At 47.5% G+C, this 22352-nt stretch overlaps 1 protein-coding gene across 1 annotated transcript; it reads left to right on the top strand.

The window, feature by feature from the left end:
* The first annotated feature begins 388 nt into the window (after window positions 1–388).
* On the top strand, window positions 389–6866 carry RCCD1 (RCC1 domain containing 1). The gene is made up of 8 exons (XM_021680559.2): window positions 389–434; window positions 1665–1851; window positions 1937–2315; window positions 2442–2563; window positions 4895–4993; window positions 5365–5520; window positions 6027–6056; window positions 6608–6866. Exons 2-8 carry the CDS (start codon window positions 1677–1679, stop codon window positions 6757–6759), a joined length of 1113 nt encoding a protein of 370 aa, XP_021536234.1. The 5' UTR covers window positions 389–434; window positions 1665–1676; the 3' UTR covers window positions 6760–6866.
* Window positions 6867–22352: the final 15486 nt, after the last annotated feature.

Genomic DNA, 22352 nt, shown 5'->3' with positions numbered 1-22352 from the left:
GCAGAGAGCCGCGAGAACCCGCTTCCGTTCTGGGAGTCCAGGTTGAAGCTCATTGGCTCGCAGAGACGAGTGACAGGCCCCGAGCCAATGGAAGGCCAAACTCGCCGACGCGCCCGCCTAGTACGACTGCTTCCGGCTGGGCGTCACACCCTCTCGTGTGGGTCGTGAGCTGCCGCCGTCCGCGGCTGAGGGGAACGGCGGGTTGCCCGTGTCGCCGCGGTCGCTCCTCGCCAGCCCTGCAGCTCGGATTCTAACCCGAGCTCCGTGCGGGCCTGCAGGGGGCGGGACCGTCCGGCCCACCTCTGCCTCGGGTCCGCGCCCACCGGAGGTTACCCCACCTCACACCCGAGGCTGCAGCGGCACAGCGCACACCCCCGGGCCGGCTCGACAGAGCTCGGGCCGGAGAGGCCGCGGCCGGGACTGCGGGTACCGAGGTGAGCACCGCCCTGCGACCGCCCGCCCCGGGCGGTGACGTCACCGCCCTCGCCGGCGATTGGCCCGGGGAGGCTGCGGCAGCCAATGGGCGCCTGGCCCGGGGGGGCGGCTCTTCAAACATTTAGTCCGCGGCGGCCGGCACCCGGGTCCTGCGCGGCTGCCCTGCATCCCCGCTCTTGCTCCCTCGAGACTGCCCGCCGGGAGGAGCTGCCCGAGGAGGGTGGAGGGCACAGGGTTAAGATCAAGGTCAGAGGCCCCCTTGGGTCAGGAGCCCAGGTCTGGGTCAAGGAGCTTTGGTCTCAGGAGGGGCCCCATAGCTGACTTCAAAGCCGAACATGCTGTACGGAAAAAGGGGCGTTGTTTTTGTAACCACGGGACAGTGTATTCGCTTCCCGATTTATGTGTGAACTCTCTGGGGGCAGACAGCCGTCTTTCTCATCCGCCCAAGGGAAGGCAACAATAAATGCTTGCAGAACGAATAAATGACTAGGTGAGGTCCAGTTGAAATTGTGTTTATATAGGTCCCTTGAAAACCAGTAACTACCACTGGACTTTCTAAAATCAACTCTAAGTACTGGATTTAATAAGCCAGTACTTGCCTTGTGCCTGTCGTGATATGTGCCAGTACGTGAACCGTTTATTTCCATCTCTTCCGCACAGTTCTACAAGGTACGTACAGACAGCACCCTCTCCTATCCCCTGCCTTTGTAAAACTGAAGAAACTGAACTGGACTCAGAAAGCTTAAGTAAAGGGACCAAGGACACAGGCACAGAGGCAAACACGTGAACCCTGGAGTTGGTTGAACCCGCACAGGGCGCTGTCTCCCAAACGCTCTGCTTTGCCCTGGTGGGAAGAGCACTGTATGTGGAGTCGGGGGGGCCTTGATTTCGGCCTCTGCCCCTCTTGGTCCTAAGTTATGTGATTGTGTAACGGTTACTTTCTCTGGGAGTCTCCTCTGTCAAATGGGGGTAATTCTGGTTCCCAAGATGACATGGGATAATGTGCCTGACACTGGGAGCCGGAGGGGCTCACATCCTAGGACAGCGTCCAAGGGAGAGGCTGCAGGGGGCGGGACCGTCCGGCTTAAATACCTGGTGCCTACTCTGTGGAGCAATGAGCTTGCTTGAGTCAAAGGGAAGACAGGGCAAGTGCCCCCATTCTGGGCAGCCCAGAATCGTCCTCAGTCTGGTGGGATTCCTAACCCTGTCCCGCCTCCCACCCCATTCAGGTGGCGGCCAGCATGGCCGAGGAGCGCCGGGGGTCCTGGTTCGGCTTCGGTTTCTGCGGCTTCGGGCAGGCGCTGGGCTCGGGGCGCGGGCGCCAGGTGCACAGCCCCGAGCCGCTGCGGACACCGGGCGCGGGCGCCGACGTCCGCCGCGTGAGCGCCAGCTGGAGCTACACCGCCGTCGTGACCCGTGAGCGCCCCCCTCCGTTCCGCTTCCGCCCCGGGCCCCGGGTGCGTGGCCCGGCCGCTCCCCAGCCCGCTCTCTGCTCTCGCAGGTGGAGGCCAGGTGCAGCTGTCGGGCGCGGCGGGCGGCGCGGCGGGCGGCTGCAGGGACGCGTGGGCCTCGGAGGCGCTCCTCGTGGTGCTGCGCGCCGGCCCGGAGCTGCAGGCCTGGGCGCCGGCTTCCGCGCTGCGCGGGGAGCCCCTGTGGACCCACACGCTGGTGCCGGAGGCCGAGGGGGCAGACGGCGCGGGCGCTGAGGCCCAGGCCGGGGCGCTGCCCCTGCTGCCCGGCGCGCGCGCCTACGTGAGTCCGCGGCCGCCCTTCTACCGGCCTCTGGCCCCGGAGCTGCGGGCGCGCCGGCTGGAGCTGGGCGCCGAGCACGCGTTGCTGCTGGACGAGGCGGGCCAGGTGTTCTCCTGGGGCCAGGGCAGGTGAGGGGGGCGTGGCCGGATGGGGGCGCGGGGCGGGGGCAGATAAACGTGGCTCCGAGTGGGGGCCCGCGCGTGTGATTGGGGAAGGAAGCGGAGGACGACCCGCTTGGGCTCTCCCTTGCGCAGGCACGGACAGCTGGGCCACGGGACTCTGGAGGCCGAGTCGGAGCCGAGACTGCTGGAGGCGCTGCAGGGCCTTCCCATGGCTGAGGTGGCCGCCGGTGGCTGGCACTCCGTGTGTGTGAGTGGTAAGTGACATAGTGCTTCTCTGGACAAACTCAAGGTCTCCTAGGCTCCAAACCTTCTTCCTCCTCTTCCAGTGTTGGTGGGTAGTCTAGCCAGGCCTCCTTCCACGTTCATCCCATATTAACCAGCCAGGTCTTTCAGGACTCCTCAGTGCCTCTCCAAGTCAGCCCTCTGCCGGGGCTATTACCTACTCGCACTGTTGCAGATGTTTGCTGTCTTTTTTTTTTTTTAAAGATTTTATTTATTTATTTGACAGAGAGAGACCCAGCGAGAGAGGGCACAAGCAGGGGGAGTGGGAGAGGGAGAAGCAGACTCACCGCTGAGCAGGGAGCCCGACGCGGGGCTCGATCCCAGGACCCTGGGGTCATGACCTGAGCTGAAGGCAGACGCTTAACGACTGAGCCACCCAGGCGCCCCAATGTTTGCTGTCTTCTGATGGTGGGCTCCCTACCTCTCCCAGGCCTCCGCCTCCAGCCAGGGCTGCGTTTCTAAAACACTCCGCAAGGGCGCAGGAAGGGGTGAGGGGGCAGCTGAGCTGAGGAGAATGGAGGAGAAAGGGTGCAGGGCGTCAGGTGGTCATGATGTGTGGCACACAGACACGCAGATGTCCACAGGGAGGATGATGGTGGTGAGGGTGAGCCCAGAATGAGGACCTTCGTTTGGGATTGTAAGTCCACCGCCCTGGCAGGCCCCCCAGCTGTAGCTGACTGCTAGGCTGTTGGGTGAGGCTGGGAGCAGGTGGTCTTTGCAAGGGTCTGCACCTGGGGCTCTGGCTGCCGCTTCTGTCCCCGGGGGTGGAGGGGGGGGCAGCTTTAAAAATGTCGTGTGCCTGCACCACCACCCCCACAGTCTCCTGTCATGGGTCTGGCTTGGCAGCCACGCGTGGAAACTACTGGACGGGAGGGACGGGAAGAGAAGACTAGAAACAGCCAGATGGGAAGTCTCCCACTTCAGGTTGCTAGGAATTTGAGGTCTTGAGTTTGTTAGAGTGTTTGGAGCACAGATGCTTCAGGCCAGACTTGCTAGGTTCAGATCATCACTTTGCCCCTTGTGACCTTGGGCGGAGCACTTCACCTCTTTGTGTCCCCTGTTTTCTCATGAATAAAACAGGGATGTTGTTCTATAACCCTCTGTAGGGCTCTTCTGATAATTAAATGATTATATTTGAAAAGTGCTTAAAATTCTGGCACAAAGTAAACATTTGATAAAAATGAGCTGCTGTCATTAGTGAATTTTTACATGAGAGGCAAGGAAGGTGAGAGCTTCCAGAAGAGGCCTTCACTGGGACCAGTGGTGGGTGGGGCTGAGGAAAGGGGTGTCGTGGGCTCAGTGGGTTTGAAACGGAGGCCGTTGGGAATTTCCAGGGATACATTTCTGAAGTGTGTGTGGTGGCGTGTTCTGTGAAAGTTAAGTTTATGCGAAGCAATCTCCAAAGGAGTTCTAGACCAAAGAAAAAGGTCCACAAGTCCAGCTTGACAAGAAACGGTTTACTAAGGGAGCTTCCGGACTCGTCTTGGGCGGCTGCAACACAGCTGTGACCGCCGCCCCCTCCCGTCAGACCTGCTTTTATAGCCCTAGAGTCTGGGAGCCCGTGCTGGGCGAACACCCAGGAGGAGAATGTTCGAGAATAATTCTGTGTCTGTTCCCTCTCCAGAGCAGATCCAAGGACCTTATGCCCCAAGGGTGTTCTTAGGGTCTATTATGTGTGTTACTTAAAAAAAGAAAGTGTGTCTGGGGGCTGTTCTCAAGGAGGCCTAGTTCAGGTCTCCGAACTGTTGTCATGGCAGCGTTGTGCAAGATGGCGCTCGGCCGGTTCACACGTGGGAGGTGGGGCGGGGGCAATTTATCAACAAAGGGAAAAAGTGAAACTGGAGAGGAAGATCCAGGAGACCCTCTTTAAAGAAAAGGACGGGGGCGCCTGGGTGGCTCAGTTGGTTAAGTGCCTTCGGCTCAGGTCATGATCCCAGGATCCTGGGATCGAGCCCCGCATCGAGCCCTGCATCGGGCTCCCTGCTCGGCTGGAAGCCTGCTTCTCCCTCTCCCACGCTCCCTGCTTGTGTTCCCTCTCACACTGTCTCTCTCTCTCTGTCAAATAAATAAATAAAATCTTTAAAAAAAAAAAAAAAAAAAAAGGATGCCGGAAGCACTTGAGGGGGAAGGGAGCCTGTAAGACCAGGAAGCTGCTGGGGCCTGTGGGAGGCACTGGCCGGAGGGCTGCCTGGGTGGGGCAGCATTAGTGGGTAATGTGGGCGTTTGGACGGATTCAGGGGCCTTAGGAGGGTGAGGGTGCGGTTCACAGTCTGTTTAATGGGTCCCCTGCATCTCTTTTTCAGAGACTGGGGATATTTATATCTGGGGCTGGAATGAGTCCGGGCAGCTGGCCTTGCCCACCAGGAGCCTGGCAGAGGATGGAAAGACAGTTGCAAGGGAAGGTGAGGGTCAGTTCTTCCACGCATGCTTCTGTCCTTCCTGACTCCTGGCCACATGCTGGCCTGAGACTTTGTAGGGCTCAGAAGGGACACGGGACATCCTTGGGACCCCAGGACCCTCTGTAGGACTCCGGGCTCTGGGGAGGGATGGGGGTATGGCAGGGCTGATGCCTGCCTCCTCAGCGCACTCCCCCTGACCTGTCAACTCCAGCGCTTCTGGGGAACGCGGGGTCTGGGAGCGGCAGCCGTGGTGTCGATGGCAGGGGCCTCATGGAGCTGTCGTGCCGCCTGAGGTCCTGGATGGCTAAGGTGTAGCCAGTGCTCCACGTTACCGGTCACGATCCTCCTCACTCTCTCTTGCTGCTTCTCTGAAGCCAGCGGACTGAATGAAGGTGGCCCCAGCGGGAGTGAGGATGGAGCCCCGGCCCCCTTCATAGCCCTCCAGCCCTTCCCAGCTTTACTGGATCTCCCCGGGGGCGCAGATGCAGTCAAGGCCAGCTGTGGCTCCCGGCACACAGCCGTGGTGACAAGTGAGTGGGGCTGGGCGGGCGGCTGACGATGGAGCAGGAAGGCCTCCACCCCATCCCTTAGCTGGTGCTGCAGACAAGGCTGTGATCCCCTTAAAAACTTTTGACTTTGAGTGTCTCTGACAAGTACTGAGTAGCCACCTCCCTCAGTGAAAACAGCCCCAACCCCCATGGGGCTTTAACGGTAGCCCCCCAGCTGTCAGGCCGCGAAGGCCCCTCCTTCTGGAAGGACGCTAGTGTTTGCCGGCCGCTTGGTCCGAGCGGTCCAGGTGCTAAGCCTCCTGAACTCGGTAGCTGTGAGAGCCCGGCTGACCAGTTGGCATCCAGGAAGGTAAACTTCTTCCACCTGGATCCTCTCCCGCCCCGGGTGTGATTAGACAGTTGTTAGAGAATATGCTGTGCTATGCCAGGCAGAGCTCAGGACACTTAGAAGGTGCTGGCTCTGGACCGTGGCAGGTCATGCTAGACAAATGCCTTGTGACAGCCCCTTACTGTCCTTCTGGTTGTAGGAACTGGCGAGCTGTACACCTGGGGCTGGGGTAAGTAAAAGGTTTGTTTGTGTGATGCTTAAACCAGGGGAGGAAGGGACCCGGGGGCAGAGGGCAGGAGACGACAACCATGCAGCAGGCGGAAGCAGGGGCCTCGGCCTGACCCCTGGGAAGTCTGGGACGGAAATGCTGCGTATTCCCTTGCCTAGAACAGATCTAAGCGCACTGAAGTCAGAGACCACATGGGAGAGAAGTAGATATTAGTACTTCCCGTGTATCTTTCTGAAAAATTGTCTTGAGGGAAGAGTTAGGCAGCATTTATGACACCTCTCTTGGTCTGGCATTGGGGTCTGGGGTTAGGAGCAGAGAACCTGGAAGAACATCTTGCCTGGCGTGGCTGGTGGCAGCTGCCTCTTGGGGACCTGGGGGGCAGCGTGGCCCCGAAGGCTCTGTGGTGCTGGCCTCCTGAATTTCCAGAGCAGACACTAGCGGAGTGGTGGCTCAAGCCCTGCACTTTGGTTGATGGGCTGATTTTCCTTCCTGGAGGGGAAAAGCCCCAAGGCCCAGGGGGGAGGATGGCCAAGCGGCTCATTTCCCTTTAGGTAAATATGGACAGCTTGGCCACAAGGACACGACCAGCTTGGATCGGCCCCGCCGTGTGGAATATTTTGTAGATAAGCAGCTCCAAGTAAGGGCCGTGAGCTGTGGGCTCTGGAACACGTACGTGTGTGCTGTGGAGAGAGGGGAGAGCTGACAGCCACGGGTAAGGGCGTGAAATGAATGTATAGTTAATGATCCAGTCACACCAGTGAACCTCACCCCAGCCAAGGAAACCATGGCCGGCACCCCAGAGGCCCCGCGTCTGCCCTCACCAGAGAGCCGCGTCGTCAACTTTGTCCTCGTGTTAGTGACACCTAAGGAGCTCTGGAAGGGCATGCCCAAGGCCCGCACTGCAGACACAGTGAAATCCGAACCTCTGGGCGCGGAGCCTGGAGGGGGTAGATTTCAAAGCTCCCCCAGCCAACCCAAGGTGATTTGAGGTCGTGCCAAGATTGGGGACCGGCAGGGGTCATCTTGGTCATCTTTTCTTACCTATTTTCACTTAGAGTTGTATCACCCTTGTATGCATCCTTGTTCAATAGAGTTTAGTTTGTTTGCTTTGAACTTTATGTAAATGAAGTCATTTTGGATATGTTCCTTTGTGTCTTGTTTGTTATCCATCTGCCTTGTGCCCTGCAGTTCTTTCATGTTTATTGTTAACGGTATTCCATCCTGTGAATACACCTCCTTATATATTCTTTTGTTGGTCATTTTTTCTTTTATTGAGTTAAAATACACATAAAAATATATTATCCTAACCATTTTTTTTTCCAAGATTTTATTTATTTATTTGACAGAGACACAGCGAGAGAGGGAACACAAGCAGGGGGAGTGGGAGAGGGAGAGGCAGGCCTCCCGCTGAGCAGGGAGCCCAATGCGGGGCTCGATCCCAGGACCCCGGGATCATGACCTGAGCTGAAGGCAGACGCCTAACGACTGAGCCACCCAGGCAACCCTGTCCTAACTTTTTTTTTTTTTTTTTTAAAGATTTTATTCATTTGACAGAGAGAGACACAGTGAGAGAGAAAACACAAGCAGGGGGAGTGGGAGAGGGAGAAGCAGGCTTCCCGTGGAGCAGGGAGCCCGATGCGGGGCTCGATCCCAGGACCCCAGGACCATGAACGCTTAACGACTGAGCCACCCAGGTGCCCCTGTCCTAACCTTTTTTTTTTTTTTTTTTTTTTTTAAGATTTTATTCATTTGACAGACACAGTGAGAGAGGAAACACAAGCAGGGGGAGTGGGAGAGGGAGAAGCAGGCTTCCCACGGAGCAGGGAGCCCGATGCAGGGCTCAATCCCAGGACCCCGGGACCATGACCTGAGCCGAAGGCAGACGCTTAATGACTGAGCCACCCGGGCACCCCTGTCCTAACTATTTTTAAGAGTGTATTTCAGTAGCAGTAAATAAATTCATGCTGTTCTGCAGCCAGCACCACCATCGACCCCCCCCCATAATTCTTTTCATCTTGTAAAACTTTTTACCTGTTGGGACGCCTGGGTGGCTCAGTCGGTTAAGCCTCTGCCTTCAGCTCAGGTCATGATCCCGGGGTCCTGGGATCCAGCCCGCATCGTGCTCCCTGCTCAGTGGGGAGCCTGCTTCTCCCTCTACCCCTCCCCCCTGCTTGTTCTCTCTCATGCATGCTCTCTATCAAATAAATAAATAATAAATCTTAAAAAAAACAAAAAACTTTTTACCTGTTAAACAGTAATTCCCCACTCCCCGCGCCCCCTCCCCCGCCCCCGGCCACCACCATGATACCTTCTGTCTTTCTGATTTTGACTACTTCGAGCACCTCATGTTAGTGGAATCATACAGTATTTATCTTTTTGTCACTAGCTTATGTTACTTAGCATAATGTCCTCAAGGTTCATCCATGTTGTAGCATTTTGCAGAATTTCCTTCCTTTTCAGGCCTGAGTAATATTCCATCGCAAGTACTGACCACATTTTGTTTATCCATTCATCAGTTGATAGACACTGGGTTGCTTCTGTGTTTTAGCTACTGTGACTAATGCTGTTATGAACATAGGTGTACAAATATTTCTTTGAGACCCTATTTCTAGTCCTTTTGGGTATATACTCAGAAGTGAAATTTCTGGATCATATAATTCTATTTTTAATTTTTCGATGAGCCTACAATACTGTATTCCATGGAGGCGGTACCATTTTTAATTCCTACAACAGTGTATAAGGTTCCAGTTTTCCTACATCCTTGCCCAACACTTGTTTTCTGTTTTTCTTGGTAATCACCATCCTAATGGTTATAAAATGCTATCTCCCTGTGTTACTGATTTGCATTTCCCTAATGATTAGTGATGCACTGTTTCATGTGTTTATTGCCATTCATATGGAAAATGCCTATTCGAACGCTTTAGATGTTTTTGATTTGTTATTTGGTTTTTGTTGTTGAGTTTTAGGAGTTCCCCCTGTGTTCTGGATATTAATTCCTCATCGGATATGTGATTTGAAAATATTTTCTCCTGTGGATTGCCTTTTACTCTGTTGATGGGGTCTCTTGATGTAAAAAAAAAAAACAAAAAAAACTTTAATTTTCATGAAGTGCAGCTTCTTCTTCTGTCACCTGTGCCCTTTGGTGTCCTGTTAAATCACTGCCAAATCCACCATCAGGAGGCTTTTGTCCTGTGTGTTCTTCCAAGAGTTTTATTGTTTTGGGTCCTACATTTAGGTACTTGATCCATTTTGAGTTAATTTATATGTATGATATTAAATAAGGGTCCAAATTTGTTCTTTTGTGTGTGATTGTCCAGTTTTCCCTACACCATTTGTTAAAAAGACTGTTCTTTTCCTATTGAATCGTCGTGACACCCTTGACAAAAATCATTTGACCATATATGCAAGGGTTTACTTGTGGGCTCTCTGTTCTGTCCCATCAGTCTGTGTGTCTGTCCTTAATGCAGTGCCGTAACTGTTGTGATTATTGAAGCTTTGTGTCTTAGGTTTTGAAATCAGAAAGTGTGAGTCCTCTAGTTTTGTTTTTCTTTTTCAAGAATGTTTTGGCTATTTGGGGTCCCTTGAGATTGCATATGAATTTTAGGATTTTTTTTTTTTTACGATTTTATTTATCCCAGGGAGAGTGCAAGCAGGGGGAGCAGCAGGCAGAGGGAGAAGCAGGCTCCACACTGAGCAAGGAGCCCAATGCGGGACTCAATCCCAGGACCCTGGGATCATGACCTGAGCTGAAGGCAGACGCTTAACTGACTGAGCCACCCAGGCGCCCTCTTTCTTGTTTGTATTTTTTATTCATTCATTCATTCATTTATTTATTTATATTTTATTTATTTATTTGACAGAAACACAGCAAGAGCAGGAACAAAAGCAGGGGGAGTGGGAGAAGCAGGCTTCCCGCAGAGCAGGAGCCCCATGCAGGGTTCGATCCCAGGACCCTGGGATTGTGACCTGAGCTGAAGGCAGACGGTTAGCTGACTGAGGCACCCAGGCGCCCTCTTTCTTGTTTTAAATGTGAGCATTTATAGCTATAAATTCTCCCCTTAGCACCACTTTTGCTGTGTCCTGTGAGTTTTGGTATGTTGTGTTTTCATTTTTATTTGTCTCTATATTTTAATTTGTCCCGTGATTTCTTCTTTGATCCATTGGTTGTTTTAAATGTATTTTAAAATGTGAATTTTCAGTTTTCTCTGTTACTGATTTCTAACTTCATCCTGCTGTGGTCAGACAAGATACTGTGTATGATATCTTTATTAACTTTTTAACTTTAATTCCAGGATAGTTAACATACACTGTTATATCAGTTTCAGGTGTACAATGTAGTGATTCAACTATTCCATACACTGCTCATCCTGATAGGTGTACTTTTAATTCCCTTCACCTGTTTTACCCATTCCCCTCCTACTTCCCCTGTGGTGACCATCTGTTTGTTCTCTACAGCTTTCTTGATTTGTCCCCTTTTTTTTTCCTTTTGCTTCTTTTGTTTCTTAAATTGTACATATGAGTGAAATTCTATGCTGTTTGTTTTTGTCTGAAGGATTTATTTCACTTAGCATCATACTTTCTAGCTCCATCCATGTTGTTGCAAATGGCAAGATTTCATTCTTTTTATGGCTGAATAATATTCCATCATACACACACACACAGACACACACCCCACATCTTCTTTACCCATTCATCTCTATCTTTTTTTTTTTAAAGATTTTATTTACTTATTTGACAGAGACAGCTAAGAGAGGGAACACAAGCAGGGGGAGTGGGAGAGGGAGAAGTAGGCTTCCTGCGGAGGAGGGAGCCTGATGCGGGGCTCGATCCCAGGACCCTGGGACCATGACCTGAGCCGAAGGCAGACGCTTGACGACTGAGCCACCCAGGCGTACCTACCCATTCATCTGTTGATGGACACTTGGGCTGCTTCCATAATTGGCTATTGTAAATAATGCTGCTATACACATAGGGATGCATGTATCCCTTTAAATTCATGTTTTTGTATTTTTTGGGTAAATACCCAGTAGGGTAGTTTTATTTTTAACTTTTTGAGGATGGTCTGTTTTCCACAGTGGCTGCACCAGTGGAAGGGTTCCTCTTTTGCCACATCCTTGCCAACACTTGATATTTCTTGTCTTCGATTCTAGCCATTCTGACAGTGTGAGGTGATCTCTCATTGTGGTTATGATTTGCGTTTCCCTGATGATGAGTGAAGTGGAGCATCTTTTCATGTGTCTGTTGGTCATCTGCATGTCTTCTTTGGAGGTAGGCTGCCTTTTAATTGGTTGTTTCCTTCACTGTGTGGAAGCTTTTTATTTTGATGAAGTCCTGATAGTTTATTTTTGCTTTTATTTCCCTCGTCTCAGGAGACGTATCTAGAAAAGTGTTGCTGCCGTGTGAGAGAGATGACTGCCTGTACTCCCTTCTGGGAGTTTTATGGTTTCAGGGCTCACACTTAGGCCTTTAATCCATTTTGAGTTTATTTTTGTGTGTCAAAGCAAGTGATCCAGTTTTTTGTTTGGGGGTTTTGGGGTTTTTTTTTTTTTGCGTGTGGCTGTCCAGTTTTCCTAACACCATTTGTTGATGAGACTGTCTTTTTCCCATTGGATATTCTTTCCTGCTTTGTCAAAGATTAATTGACCATATAATTGTAGGTTTATTTTTGGGTTTTCTATTCTGTTCCACTGATCTATGTGTCTATTTTTATGCCAGTACCATACTGTTGATTACTACAGCTTCATAATATAACTTGAAGTCTGGAATTGTGATACCTCTGGTTTTGTTTTTGTTTCTCAAAATTGCTTTGGCTGTTCAGGATCTTTTGTGGTCCCATGCAAACTTTAGGCTTATTCTAGTTCTATGAAAAATGCTGTTGGTATTTTGATAGGGACTGCTCTGTATGATATCTTTAAGACTTAATTTGTGGCCTAATATGTGGTCTGTTGTGGGGAGTGTCCCATGTGCACCTGAGAAGAATGTGTGTGCTGCTCTTGGCTGGAGTGTTGTGCACATGTCTGTCAGTCTAGTTGGTTTACTGTGTTATGCACGTCCTCTGTTTCCTTCTGTCTGGTTGTTCTGTCCGTTATTGTGAGTGGGATATTGAAGTCTCCCAACTGTTACTGCAGAACTGGTTTCTCCCAGGATCATAGGGGAAGAGAGGAAAAAATGAAACAAGACGAAACCAGAGAGGGAGACAAACCATAAGAGACTCTTAATCTCAGGAAACAAACTGAGGGTTGCTGGATTTTGGTGGGGGGTGGGAGGGATGGGGTGGCTGGGTGGTGGACATTGGGGAGGGTATGTGCTATGGGGAGCGCTGCGAATTGTGTAAGACTTCTCAATCACAGAGCTGTATCCCTGAAACAAATAATACATTATATGTTAATAAAAAAACCTGGGCGCCTGGGTGGCTCAGTCGGTTAAGCGACTGCCTTCGGCTCAGGTCATGATCTCAGGTCCTGGGATCGAGCCCCACGTTGGGATTCCTGCTCAGTGGGAAGCCTGCTTTTCCCTCTCCCACTCCCTCTGCTTGTGTTCCCGCTCTCGCTGTGTCTCTCTCTGTCAAATAAATAAATAAATAAAAATTTTATTTATTTGAGAGAGAAAGAAAGCCTGAGCAGGGGGGAGGGACAGAGGGAGAAGCAGGCTCCCTGCTGAGCAGGGAGGCCAAAGTGGGATTCGATTCCAGGACCCTGAGATCATGACCCGAGCCAAGGCACACGCTTAACCAGCTGAGTCCCCCAGACGCTCCCCAATCGCTGTCTTTTGATTGGAGAATTAAACCCATTTCCATTTAAACTAATTACTGATGAGGAGGGACTGACTTCTGTCATCATGCTATTTGTTTTCTCTACATACTGTCACTTTTTGGTCCCTTATTTCCTGCATTTCTTCTTTTGTGTTTAGGGTGATTTTTTTTTTTGTAGTGAAATGTTTAAATCTCTTCTTCGTGTCCTTTTGTGCAACCTCATAGCTATTTCTTTTGTGGCTGCTGCAGGGATTACATTTAATATCAAAATTGTAACATTCTAATTTGAATTTATAGCAACTTAACTTTAGTAACCTGGAAAAACTCTGCTCCTCTATATAGCTCTGCCCCCACCCCTTTGTTGTTGATGTCCTAAAATTACATCTTTATACAATATGTGCCCCAGAACATGAACTAATAATTCTTTTAAATGCATTAGTCTCCCAAATCATGTAGAAAATAAGATTTGGAGTTAACAAACCAAAGGTACAGTGAAACTACCTTTTACATTAATAATTGTTTTTCTTTGAATGAATTAGTTTAAGTCACATGGACAACAAAAAGTAGTTACAAGCCAATTGTACAATAAGAGATTTTATAACTGCCAATGTATTTACCTTTATTGAGGTCTTCATTTCTCCCTGTGGCTTCACGTTACTTGATCTTGTTGAGGATGCCTATTATGTGATGATTCGCTTCTCTCTTGCTGCTTTTAAGTTTTGCTCTTTGTCTTCTGAAAGTTTGTGACGTGTCTTAATATGGGTCTGAGTTCATCTTACTTGGGAGTTCATTGAGCTTCTTGGATGTTTATAGTCATGTCTTTCTTCAAATTCGGGAAGTCTTCAGCCATTATTTCTTCAAATGCTCTCTTTGCCCCTTTCTCTCTCCTCTTTCCGGGACTCCCATGATGTAGGTGTTGGCCTTGAGTTGATGTCCTGGAGATCTGTTAGGCTCTGTTTGCTTTTGCTCAGTCCTTTTTTCTTTCTGCTCGTCAGTCTCAATCATTCCCATTGTCCTGTCTTCAGTATCTGATTCTTTCCTCTGCCTGCTCAACTCTGCCTTTGACTCCCTCTGGTGAGGTTTTAATTTGAGAACTGTACTTCGCAGCTCCAGAATGTCTTTTTAGGTTTTCCATCTCCTTAATGATATTTCCGTCTTGTTCACACGCTTTCTTGACTTTCTCCACATCTTCCTTTAGCTCTTTAAGCATGTTTAAGACCATTGTTTGAAAGCCTTTGTCAAACATGTCTGCCATTAAGCTTTTCAGGGACAGATCCTTTATTTTTTTCTTTGAATTGGCATACTTTCCTGTTTCTCTGTAAACCTTTTGACATTTGTTGAACAGGGGACATTTGAATCCAGTAATGTGGTAACTCTGGAAATTGGATTCTCCCCTCTTTCCAAGGATTGCTGTTTTTTATTATTTTTTTTCTTATTGTAAGCTGTCTCTGTACCAAGAGTCAGCCTGAGGTGTAAACTTTGTCTTCTTATGTCTTTTCTAAGCCTTTCCTTGGGCATACACAATCCCTTTCTAATTTTCCCCACATATGCAGAATTTTTGAATTTTCCGGTTTTTTTTTTTTTTTTTTTTTTAGATTTATTTATTATTAGGGAGCATGTGTGTGCAGCATGGGGGGGCAGCAGAGAGAGAGAGAGAGGGAGAGAAAATCTCAAGCTGACTCCCTGCTGAGTGCGGAGCCCATTGCAGGGCTTGGTCTCACAACCCTGAAATCACGACCTGAGCAGAAATCAGAGAGTCGGACATTCAACTGACTGCATCACCCAGATGCCCCCAGTGTGCCAGTCTTTAATGTCTGGCTCCTTCTAAAAGGTGAAAAGTGAAAAATGAAGGGGGAACCAAAAGGCACCGGCCCTTTAAATCTCCTGGAAGTCACTTGAACCAGAGTGGGGACAGACTTGCAACGATGCGCGGAGGTACCGCAACCCTCGCCGCCTGCCTTTCCGCACCCCCGTGATCAGAAGCAGCACCCAGAACACAGAGCCCTGCTTTTGGAGGACAGGTTCCTTTTGCCCACCCTGACTCTTAGAACTGTGTGGCGGCTGCTTGGGGAATATTTGTACAGCTGCTGCCAGGTGGTGGGGGCGGGGTGGGGGTGGCCGCTACTGTGCAGAGCTGAAACTGCCCAAAGTTCATCACAGTTTTTACCATCCATGCCTCCCCCTGCAAGTGGCAAGCCTTCAGCAAACTCGAGTTCCAAAACAGTTACACCAAACCGATTCTGCCAGCGCCATCGTCGTCTAGGTGCGGAGACGGGTACTTCCCACTCTGCCTTTTCCCAGAATCCTCTCCGATGGTCATTTTTGTTTCTGATTGTTGGTCACCAACCTCGTGCACATGTGTCCAGGTTCATCTGCAGAATATTCAGAGTAGAACTGGCGGCCGAGGTATCTTTACGAGAACACTGTGTAGCCCCACCAGCAGCGTGGGGTTCGTAGCGGCTCAAACACCAGGCGGACATGTGGCGGTTTCCGTTTGTGTTTCCCCCAGTACTAGGGAGGTTGGGCAGCCTTTCATTTATTTATTGGCCATTTGGAGTTTTTGTGTTTTAAATGCCTGTTTCCGTTTTCTGCCCTTTTAAATTTTTCTGTATTTTTCTTCGTGATTTGTTTTCTTCATTTATGTTAGGTGCAAGTCCCTTAATGGTTACATGTTGAGAATGTTTTCTGCCATGTTGGTTTTTCAGTCTGTGTGGTATCTTTTGGTGTTAACCAGTTTGTGTTAAATGTTACTCTGTGCCAAGTAATGCTCAGAGTGTTTTACAGATAACAAACAACAACTTTTGATCAATAAAAGTGCTTAATATCAACTTTATCAGCATTTCCCTTTATGGTTAATTGGTGTATGTACATATATGTGATTTAAGAAATTTTTCCTGACTGTGGTGTCTTTACGATACCTTTTTTTTTTTTTTTAAGATTTTATTTATTTATTTGACACAGAGAGAGAGCAAGAGAGGGAGAGAGCAAGCACAAGCAGGGGGAGCAACAGAGGGAGAGGGAGAGGCAGGCTCCCCACTGAGCAGGGAGCCCGATGCGGGGATGGATCCCGGGACCCTGGGATCACAACCTGAGCCGAAGGCAGACGCTTAATGACTGAGCCACCCAGGCGCCCCTTTTTTTTTCTTGTGGTAAAATATAGTTAACATAAAAGTTACCATTTAGCCGTTTTTAAGTGTATAGTTCAATGGTATTAGGTACATTCACATTGTTGTGCAACCAGCACCATCCACCTCCAGGACTTTTAAAAAATTCTCTACTGAAATTCTATACCCATTAAACACTAAGTCCTTAACCCCCGCACACCCACCCCCAGCTTCCGTCATTCTCCCATCTGCCTCATTTTGATCTTTTTTCAAGCAGCTAGCCATTATGTCCACACCCATATGCCACCATTATCTTGTACCTAGGTTCTATATGTATTTGAGTCTATTTCTAGACTTTCTGTTCTGATCTGGTCCGTACCACATTGCATCATAGAAGCTCTGTAGGATATTTTGTTTTAATAGGGCTTGCACCCCTCCCCTCCTGTAGTCCAGTTGTTTCCTTTTATGTTTTGGGAGTTTTTAAAATATATTCTGGGGGCACCTGGGTGGCTCAGTCGTTGGGCGTCTGCCTTCGGCTCAGGTCATGGTCCCAGGGTCCTGGGATCGAGCCCCGCGTCGGGCTCCCTGCTCCGCGGGAAGCCTGCTTCTCCCTGTCCCACTCCCCCTGCTTGTGTTCCCTCTCTGGCTGTGTCTTTCTCTGTCAAATAAATAAATAAAATCAATAAAATAAAATATATTCTGGATGCGTGTCTTTCATCAGATACATGACTTGCAAATATTTTCTCCTAGTTGGTGATTTGTGTCTTCAGTCTCTTAGCAGTATCTCGTGCAAAGCAAGTCTTAAAAATGACTCAAGTCCAACTCGCCATTTTTTTTCTTTTATGGATGTTTTTGATGTCCTAAGAACTCTGCCTAACCAAACACCATGAATGTTTTCTGTTCTAAAAGAAATATTGGTTTAGATTTTAATGTTTAGATCTTTGATCTAAGTTTTGCCTTATAAGGAGTGAGGCATAGGTAGAGCTTTGTTTGGCATGTGAATATTTAATTATTCAACACCATCTGTTGAAAATACTGTCCTGTCTTGCCTTTGCACCTTCTTCAGGAACCATTTGACTACATTTGTGTGGGTCTTTATAGACTCACTGTTCTGTTCACTGATCCGTTTCTGTCCTTTCACCAATAAATGCCACCTTGTCTTGATTGCAATAGCTATATAACTAGCCTCAAATTAGATAGGGTGAGTCCTCTAAGTTGGTTCTTTAAAAAAATTCTTAGGCTATTCTAGTTTGTGTTTCCATATAATGTATGTTAATGTATCTGTATCTACCAAAAATATTCTGCTGGGACTTTGAATGGAACTACATTAGATCTATAGATCATTTGGGGGAGAACAGATATTTCACTATGTTGAGTCTTCCAATCCAAGAGCATAGTATATGTGTTTAGGCTTTATCTCTTCCGTCAGTATTCTACAGTTTTCAGCAGACAGATACTGATATGTGTTGTGTTTGATTTATACCTAGGTGTATGTAGTTCATTGTTTTGGAGTTATTTTAAATGCTGTTTTGCAAATTTTAGTTTTCGATTGTTGATTGCTAGTATGTAGAAATGAGGTTGATTTTGTAGGTTAGCCTTGTGTTCTATGGCCTTGCTAAGCTACTAATTGGAGCTTTTTGTAGGTTCCTTGGAATCCACACAATCATGTCTGTGAATAAGACGGTTTAATTTCTTCTTTCCAATCTGTCATTTTTTTTTTTTTTTAAGGAAGGAGCATTTATTTATTTAAAGATTTTATTTATTTATTTGACAGCGAGAGAAGGAACACAAGCAGGGGGAGTGGGAGAGAGAGAAGCAGGCTCACCGCTGAGCAGGGAGCCTGATGTGGGGCTCGATCCCAGGACCCTGGGACCATGACCTGAGTCGAAGGCAGACGCTTAATGACTGAGCCACCCAGGCGCCCCTATATGTCATTTCTTTCTTCTTGCCTTATTGCACTGGTTAGGAATTCCAGTATAATACTTTTTTTTTTTTTTTTTTTTAAGATTTTATTTATTTGAGAGAGTGAGAGCACAAGCAGGGCGAGTGGCAGGCAGAGGGAGAAGCAGGCTCCCGGCTGAGCAGGGAGCCTGACATGGGACTCAGCCCCAGGACCCCAGGATCACGACCTGAGCTGAAGGCAAACGCTTAACCGCCTGAGCCACCCGGGCGCCCCCCAGTATAATATTCAATAGTAGTAGTGAGAGTAGACCTCTTTCCCTTGCGATCTTACGGGGAAAGCATCAGTCTTTAGTCGTTATATGTTACCTATGAGTTGACTTTGGTAGATGCCATTTATCAGGTTAAGGAACATTCCTTTTTTTCCTAATTTTCTGGAAGTTTTTATCATGAATTTTGTTAAATGCTTTCCTGCATCAATTGATACGATCATGTGGATTTTCTTCTTTGGTTTGTTAATATGGTAGATTACAGTGATTTAATTTAAAACTTATATTGTTTACATACCACAGAGTTCACCCTTTTAAGCTACACAACTCAGTGGTTTTTGGTACATTCACAGTGTGCAACAACCATAACCACAATCTAGTTTCAGAACATTTTCCTAACCCTCCAAAGCAACCCCTTACCAATTAGTAGCCACTGCCCATTTACCTCTAGCCCCTGACAACCACTACTCTCACTTTCTATTTCTATGATTTGCCTATTCTAGATGTTTCACATAAATGGAATCATGCAACATATGGCTTTTTATTCAGGGTTCTTTGACTTAGCACAGTATTTTCAAGGTTCATCCATGTTGTAGCATGTATTCCTTTTTATGGTTGCATAATACTGTGTGGATATACTTTATGAACAGTTGAATGATTTCTACTTTTTTGCTATTATGAATAATGTAAACATTCGTAAATATATTTTTGTGTGAACATGTTTCAGTTGGGTATTAATACCTAGGAGTGAGGGCCGCCTGGGTGGCTCAGTTGGTTCAATGTCTGACTTTGGCTCGAGTTCTGATCTTGGGGTCCTGGGTTCGAGACCCGCATCTGGCTCCCCGTTCAGCAGGGAGTCTGCTTGTCCCTCTCCCTCTGCCCCTCCCCCTGCTCATGCTCGCTCTCTCTCAAATAAAATCCCTCGCCGAGCAGGGAGCCCGATGTGGGGCTCGATCCCTGGACGCGGGGATCATGACTGAGCTGAAGGCAGACGCTTAACCAACTGAGCCACCCAGGCGCCCCATAAATAAAATCTTAAAAAAAAAAAAAATACCTAGGAGTGAAATTGCTGGGTCCCATGGTAAGTTAACTTTTTAAGGAAACACCAGACTTTTCCAAAGTAACTGCCCCATCTTACATTTCCACCAGCAATCTAGAGCCAGCCTTGTCAGGGTAAACCCTACTTTGTGATGATGTGTATTCTTTTAGGTTATTGGATTCAGTTTGCTGTAATTAAGGATTTTTGTGTCTGTTCACAAGGGATATTAGTCTGTAGTTTTCTTGTTTCGTGTTTCTGTGGTTTTGATACCAGGGTCATGCTCATAAAATGAGTGAAAAGTGGTCTGTCTACTGTTTTCTGGAAGAAATTACATAGAATTAGTGTTATTTAGAATCTACTGGTAATACTATCTGGGCCTGGAGTTTTCATTTTCAGAAGGTTTGCAATGATGGATTAAATTTCTTTGATTGCTGTAGGACTATTCGGATTATTTTTGGGGCGAGTTTGATCATTTATGTCAGGGAATTTGTCCACTTGAGTTGTCAGATTTCTGTGCATGGTTTATAATATTCATTCATGATCCCTTTCAAGTTTGTAGAATCTGTAGTGATAGCCTTACTTTGATTCCTAGTATTTTTTTCTCCTTATCACTAAAAGTTTACCAATTTTTTTTTTTTGGAACCAGATTTTTATTTCCTCTGTATTGCTTTGGTCTTTTCAACTTCGTTGCTTCTTGCTCTTAAGTTTACTTCCTTTCTTCTTGTGAGGTTACTTTGGGTTGTTTAATGTAGAAGCTTAAATTATTGAGATTTTTCTTCTAATATAAGCATTTGATACTGTAAAATTTCCTCTATTGATTTAACTACATCTCAAACTTTGATATTTCGTATTTTAATTTTTGTTCAGTTGAAAGTATCTGAATTTCATTTGAAACTTTTTTTTTTTTAAAGATTTTATTTATTTGAGAGAGCGAGAATGAGAGAGAGTACATGAGAGGGGGAAGGGTCAGAGGGAGAAGCAGGCTCCTCGCTGAGCAGGGAGCCCGATGCGGGACTCGATCCCGGGACTCCAGGATCATGACCTGAGCCGAAGGCAGTTGCTTAACCAACTGAGCCACCCAGGCGCCTGAAACTTTCTTTTTTTAAAGACTGTATTTGGGCATTTTCTGAGAGGGTTTGTTGTTATGGTTTAATTCCATTATGGTCAGAGAACAATTTGATCAGTTAAATTTATAAAAAATTTGGGGCACCTGGGTGGCTCAGTCAGTCAAGTGTCCATCCAACTCTTACTTTTGGCTCAGGTCGTGACCTCATGGGTTGTGAGATCGAGCCCTGAGTTGGTCTCCATTGCTCAGCGGGGAGTCTGCTTGAGGATTCTCTCCCTCTGCCCCTGTGTGCGTGGGCTCTCGAAAACAAATCTTTAAAAAATTTGTTAAGGCTTATGACCCAGAATATGGTCTATTTTGGTGACTATTCCATATGCACTTTACAAAAGAACATGTTTTCTGCTGTTGCTGGATGGTGTTCTGCAATTAGGTCCAGCTGGTTATTGGTGGGATTAGTTTCTTCTAGAACCTTGACTATTTTTTATCTGGTAAATTTGTCCGTTTTTTCCTTTCAGTTCTATTGGTTTTTGCTTTGTGTATTTTGAAGCTGTTTTAGGTGTATAAACATTGAGAACTGGGATGTCACTGAAAATGGTGTAGGGAACTCCAGGGCTCTTTCTATAAAAGCAGCTAATGAACTGGCAGAAACTGTCAGTCAACTTTTGCAGAACTCTTGAAATCCAGTCAAAAACTTCCCCTGACCAGGGGAAGAAGTTGCTTTGCTGGAAGTGCGCTGTGACCTTTTTAAATCTCCTGCCGACCACACCCGATGGGGGCGGGGGGGGGGGGGGGGGGGGGGGGGGGGGGGGGAGTAACGAGGACAAGAGCTCACACTTCTGGTGCGTGTTTGTGGCACCAGAGGGAGGAATACAGTCCTTCTCAAAGAATTGTGACTGGATTTCGACCTCTCTGGCATTTCCCGGAAAGACCAACGTAAGAGCTGGCCTTTGTTTTGTCAGACTCCATGTTCCCAAGGCTGGGTGGCTTTTGCCAAAAATATTTATTGGCACAAGAATTGGCTGCAGCAGCTTGGAGAAGGGACGATAGTTGGGACAGGCAACAGACACACAAAAAAGCCTGGGAAGAAAGAAGTTGGGAAAGGAGATCCGTAGGGAAAGGCCTTTTAAAGCTCCCACCGTGTACTGAGCAACTGAGAAAGCACAGCCCACACCTAGGGCTGGTGTAGACGCTCAGAAAAGCCTGAGAAAACATCAGGTTTCACTCAGGCTAGTCTCTAGGCTCCACACAAGCAAGAAGTAGAGGCTGAGACAGAGTTGTCTCATGGCTAAGCCATGAAGGAATGTGCCAAATGTGATAATTTTTCTTTTAAAGTTTATTTTTAGTAATCTCTGCACTCATCATGGGACTCGAACTCACAACCGCAAGATCGTGAGTTGCATGCTCCTCCCACTGAGCTAGCCTGGTGCCTCTCATTTTTCTTTTAATAAGTGAGTTTAGCAAGCAGAATACAAGAGCAATATACAGAAATGAACTGTATTCCTAGAGGCAGGCAACAACCAGGAATTGTAATTTACGACTATCACAGTAGCATCAAGAAATATGAAATACTTAGGAATAAATCTGACAAAGATGTGAAAGATCTGTATATATGACCTATAAAATATCGGAGAGAACATCTAAAATGGAGATGTCAGTTCTCCCTAAATTCTTCTATAGATTCACTAATCCTCGATTTTTTGTAGACACTGACAAGCTAATTCTGAAATTCATATGAAAATGCAAAGGACCTAGAACAGCCAAAGTGACTTTTAAAGGTATAAGCGTCTGGCTGGCTCAGTAGGTAGAGCATGCGACTCGATCCCAGTCGTGAGTGCAAGTCCCACATGGGGTGTGGAGCCTACTTAAGTGCCAGAAATGAAAGAATAAAATTAGAAAGCTAACACTCGCTTCAAGCATATTAAATCTTCAGTAATCAAGCCCATAGAGTATGGGCATTAGGACCAATGGATACAGCTGATTTTCGACAGCGGTACAAAGGCAGTGCAGCGGGGGAAGGACAGCCTTTCAACTATCGTTGCTAGACAACTTGGTATCTGTATGCAAAGAAAATGCACTCACTTGAGGTCAGACTTGGAGCCATACACATAAATACACACAGCCCAAACGGATCACAGACATAAATGCAAAACCTGAAATTTTAAACTTCT

This window comes from Neomonachus schauinslandi, chromosome 9, assembly GCF_002201575.2.
Source record: "Neomonachus schauinslandi chromosome 9, ASM220157v2, whole genome shotgun sequence".
Classification (NCBI taxonomy): Eukaryota; Metazoa; Chordata; class Mammalia; order Carnivora; family Phocidae; genus Neomonachus; species Neomonachus schauinslandi.
This window is presented reverse-complemented; position numbering and strand designations above follow the sequence as displayed.

Coding starts and splice junctions, on each gene's coding strand:
- RCCD1 (XM_021680559.2), top strand. CDS start 1,677: ATGGCCGAGGAGCGCCGGGGGTCCTGGTTCGGCTTCGGTTTCTGCGGC. Junction 2,316..2,441: donor TTCTCCTGGGGCCAGGGCAG/GTGAGGGGGGCG, acceptor TCCCTTGCGCAG/GCACGGACAGCTGGGCCACG. Junction 2,564..4,894: donor GCACTCCGTGTGTGTGAGTG/GTAAGTGACATA, acceptor TCTCTTTTTCAG/AGACTGGGGATATTTATATC.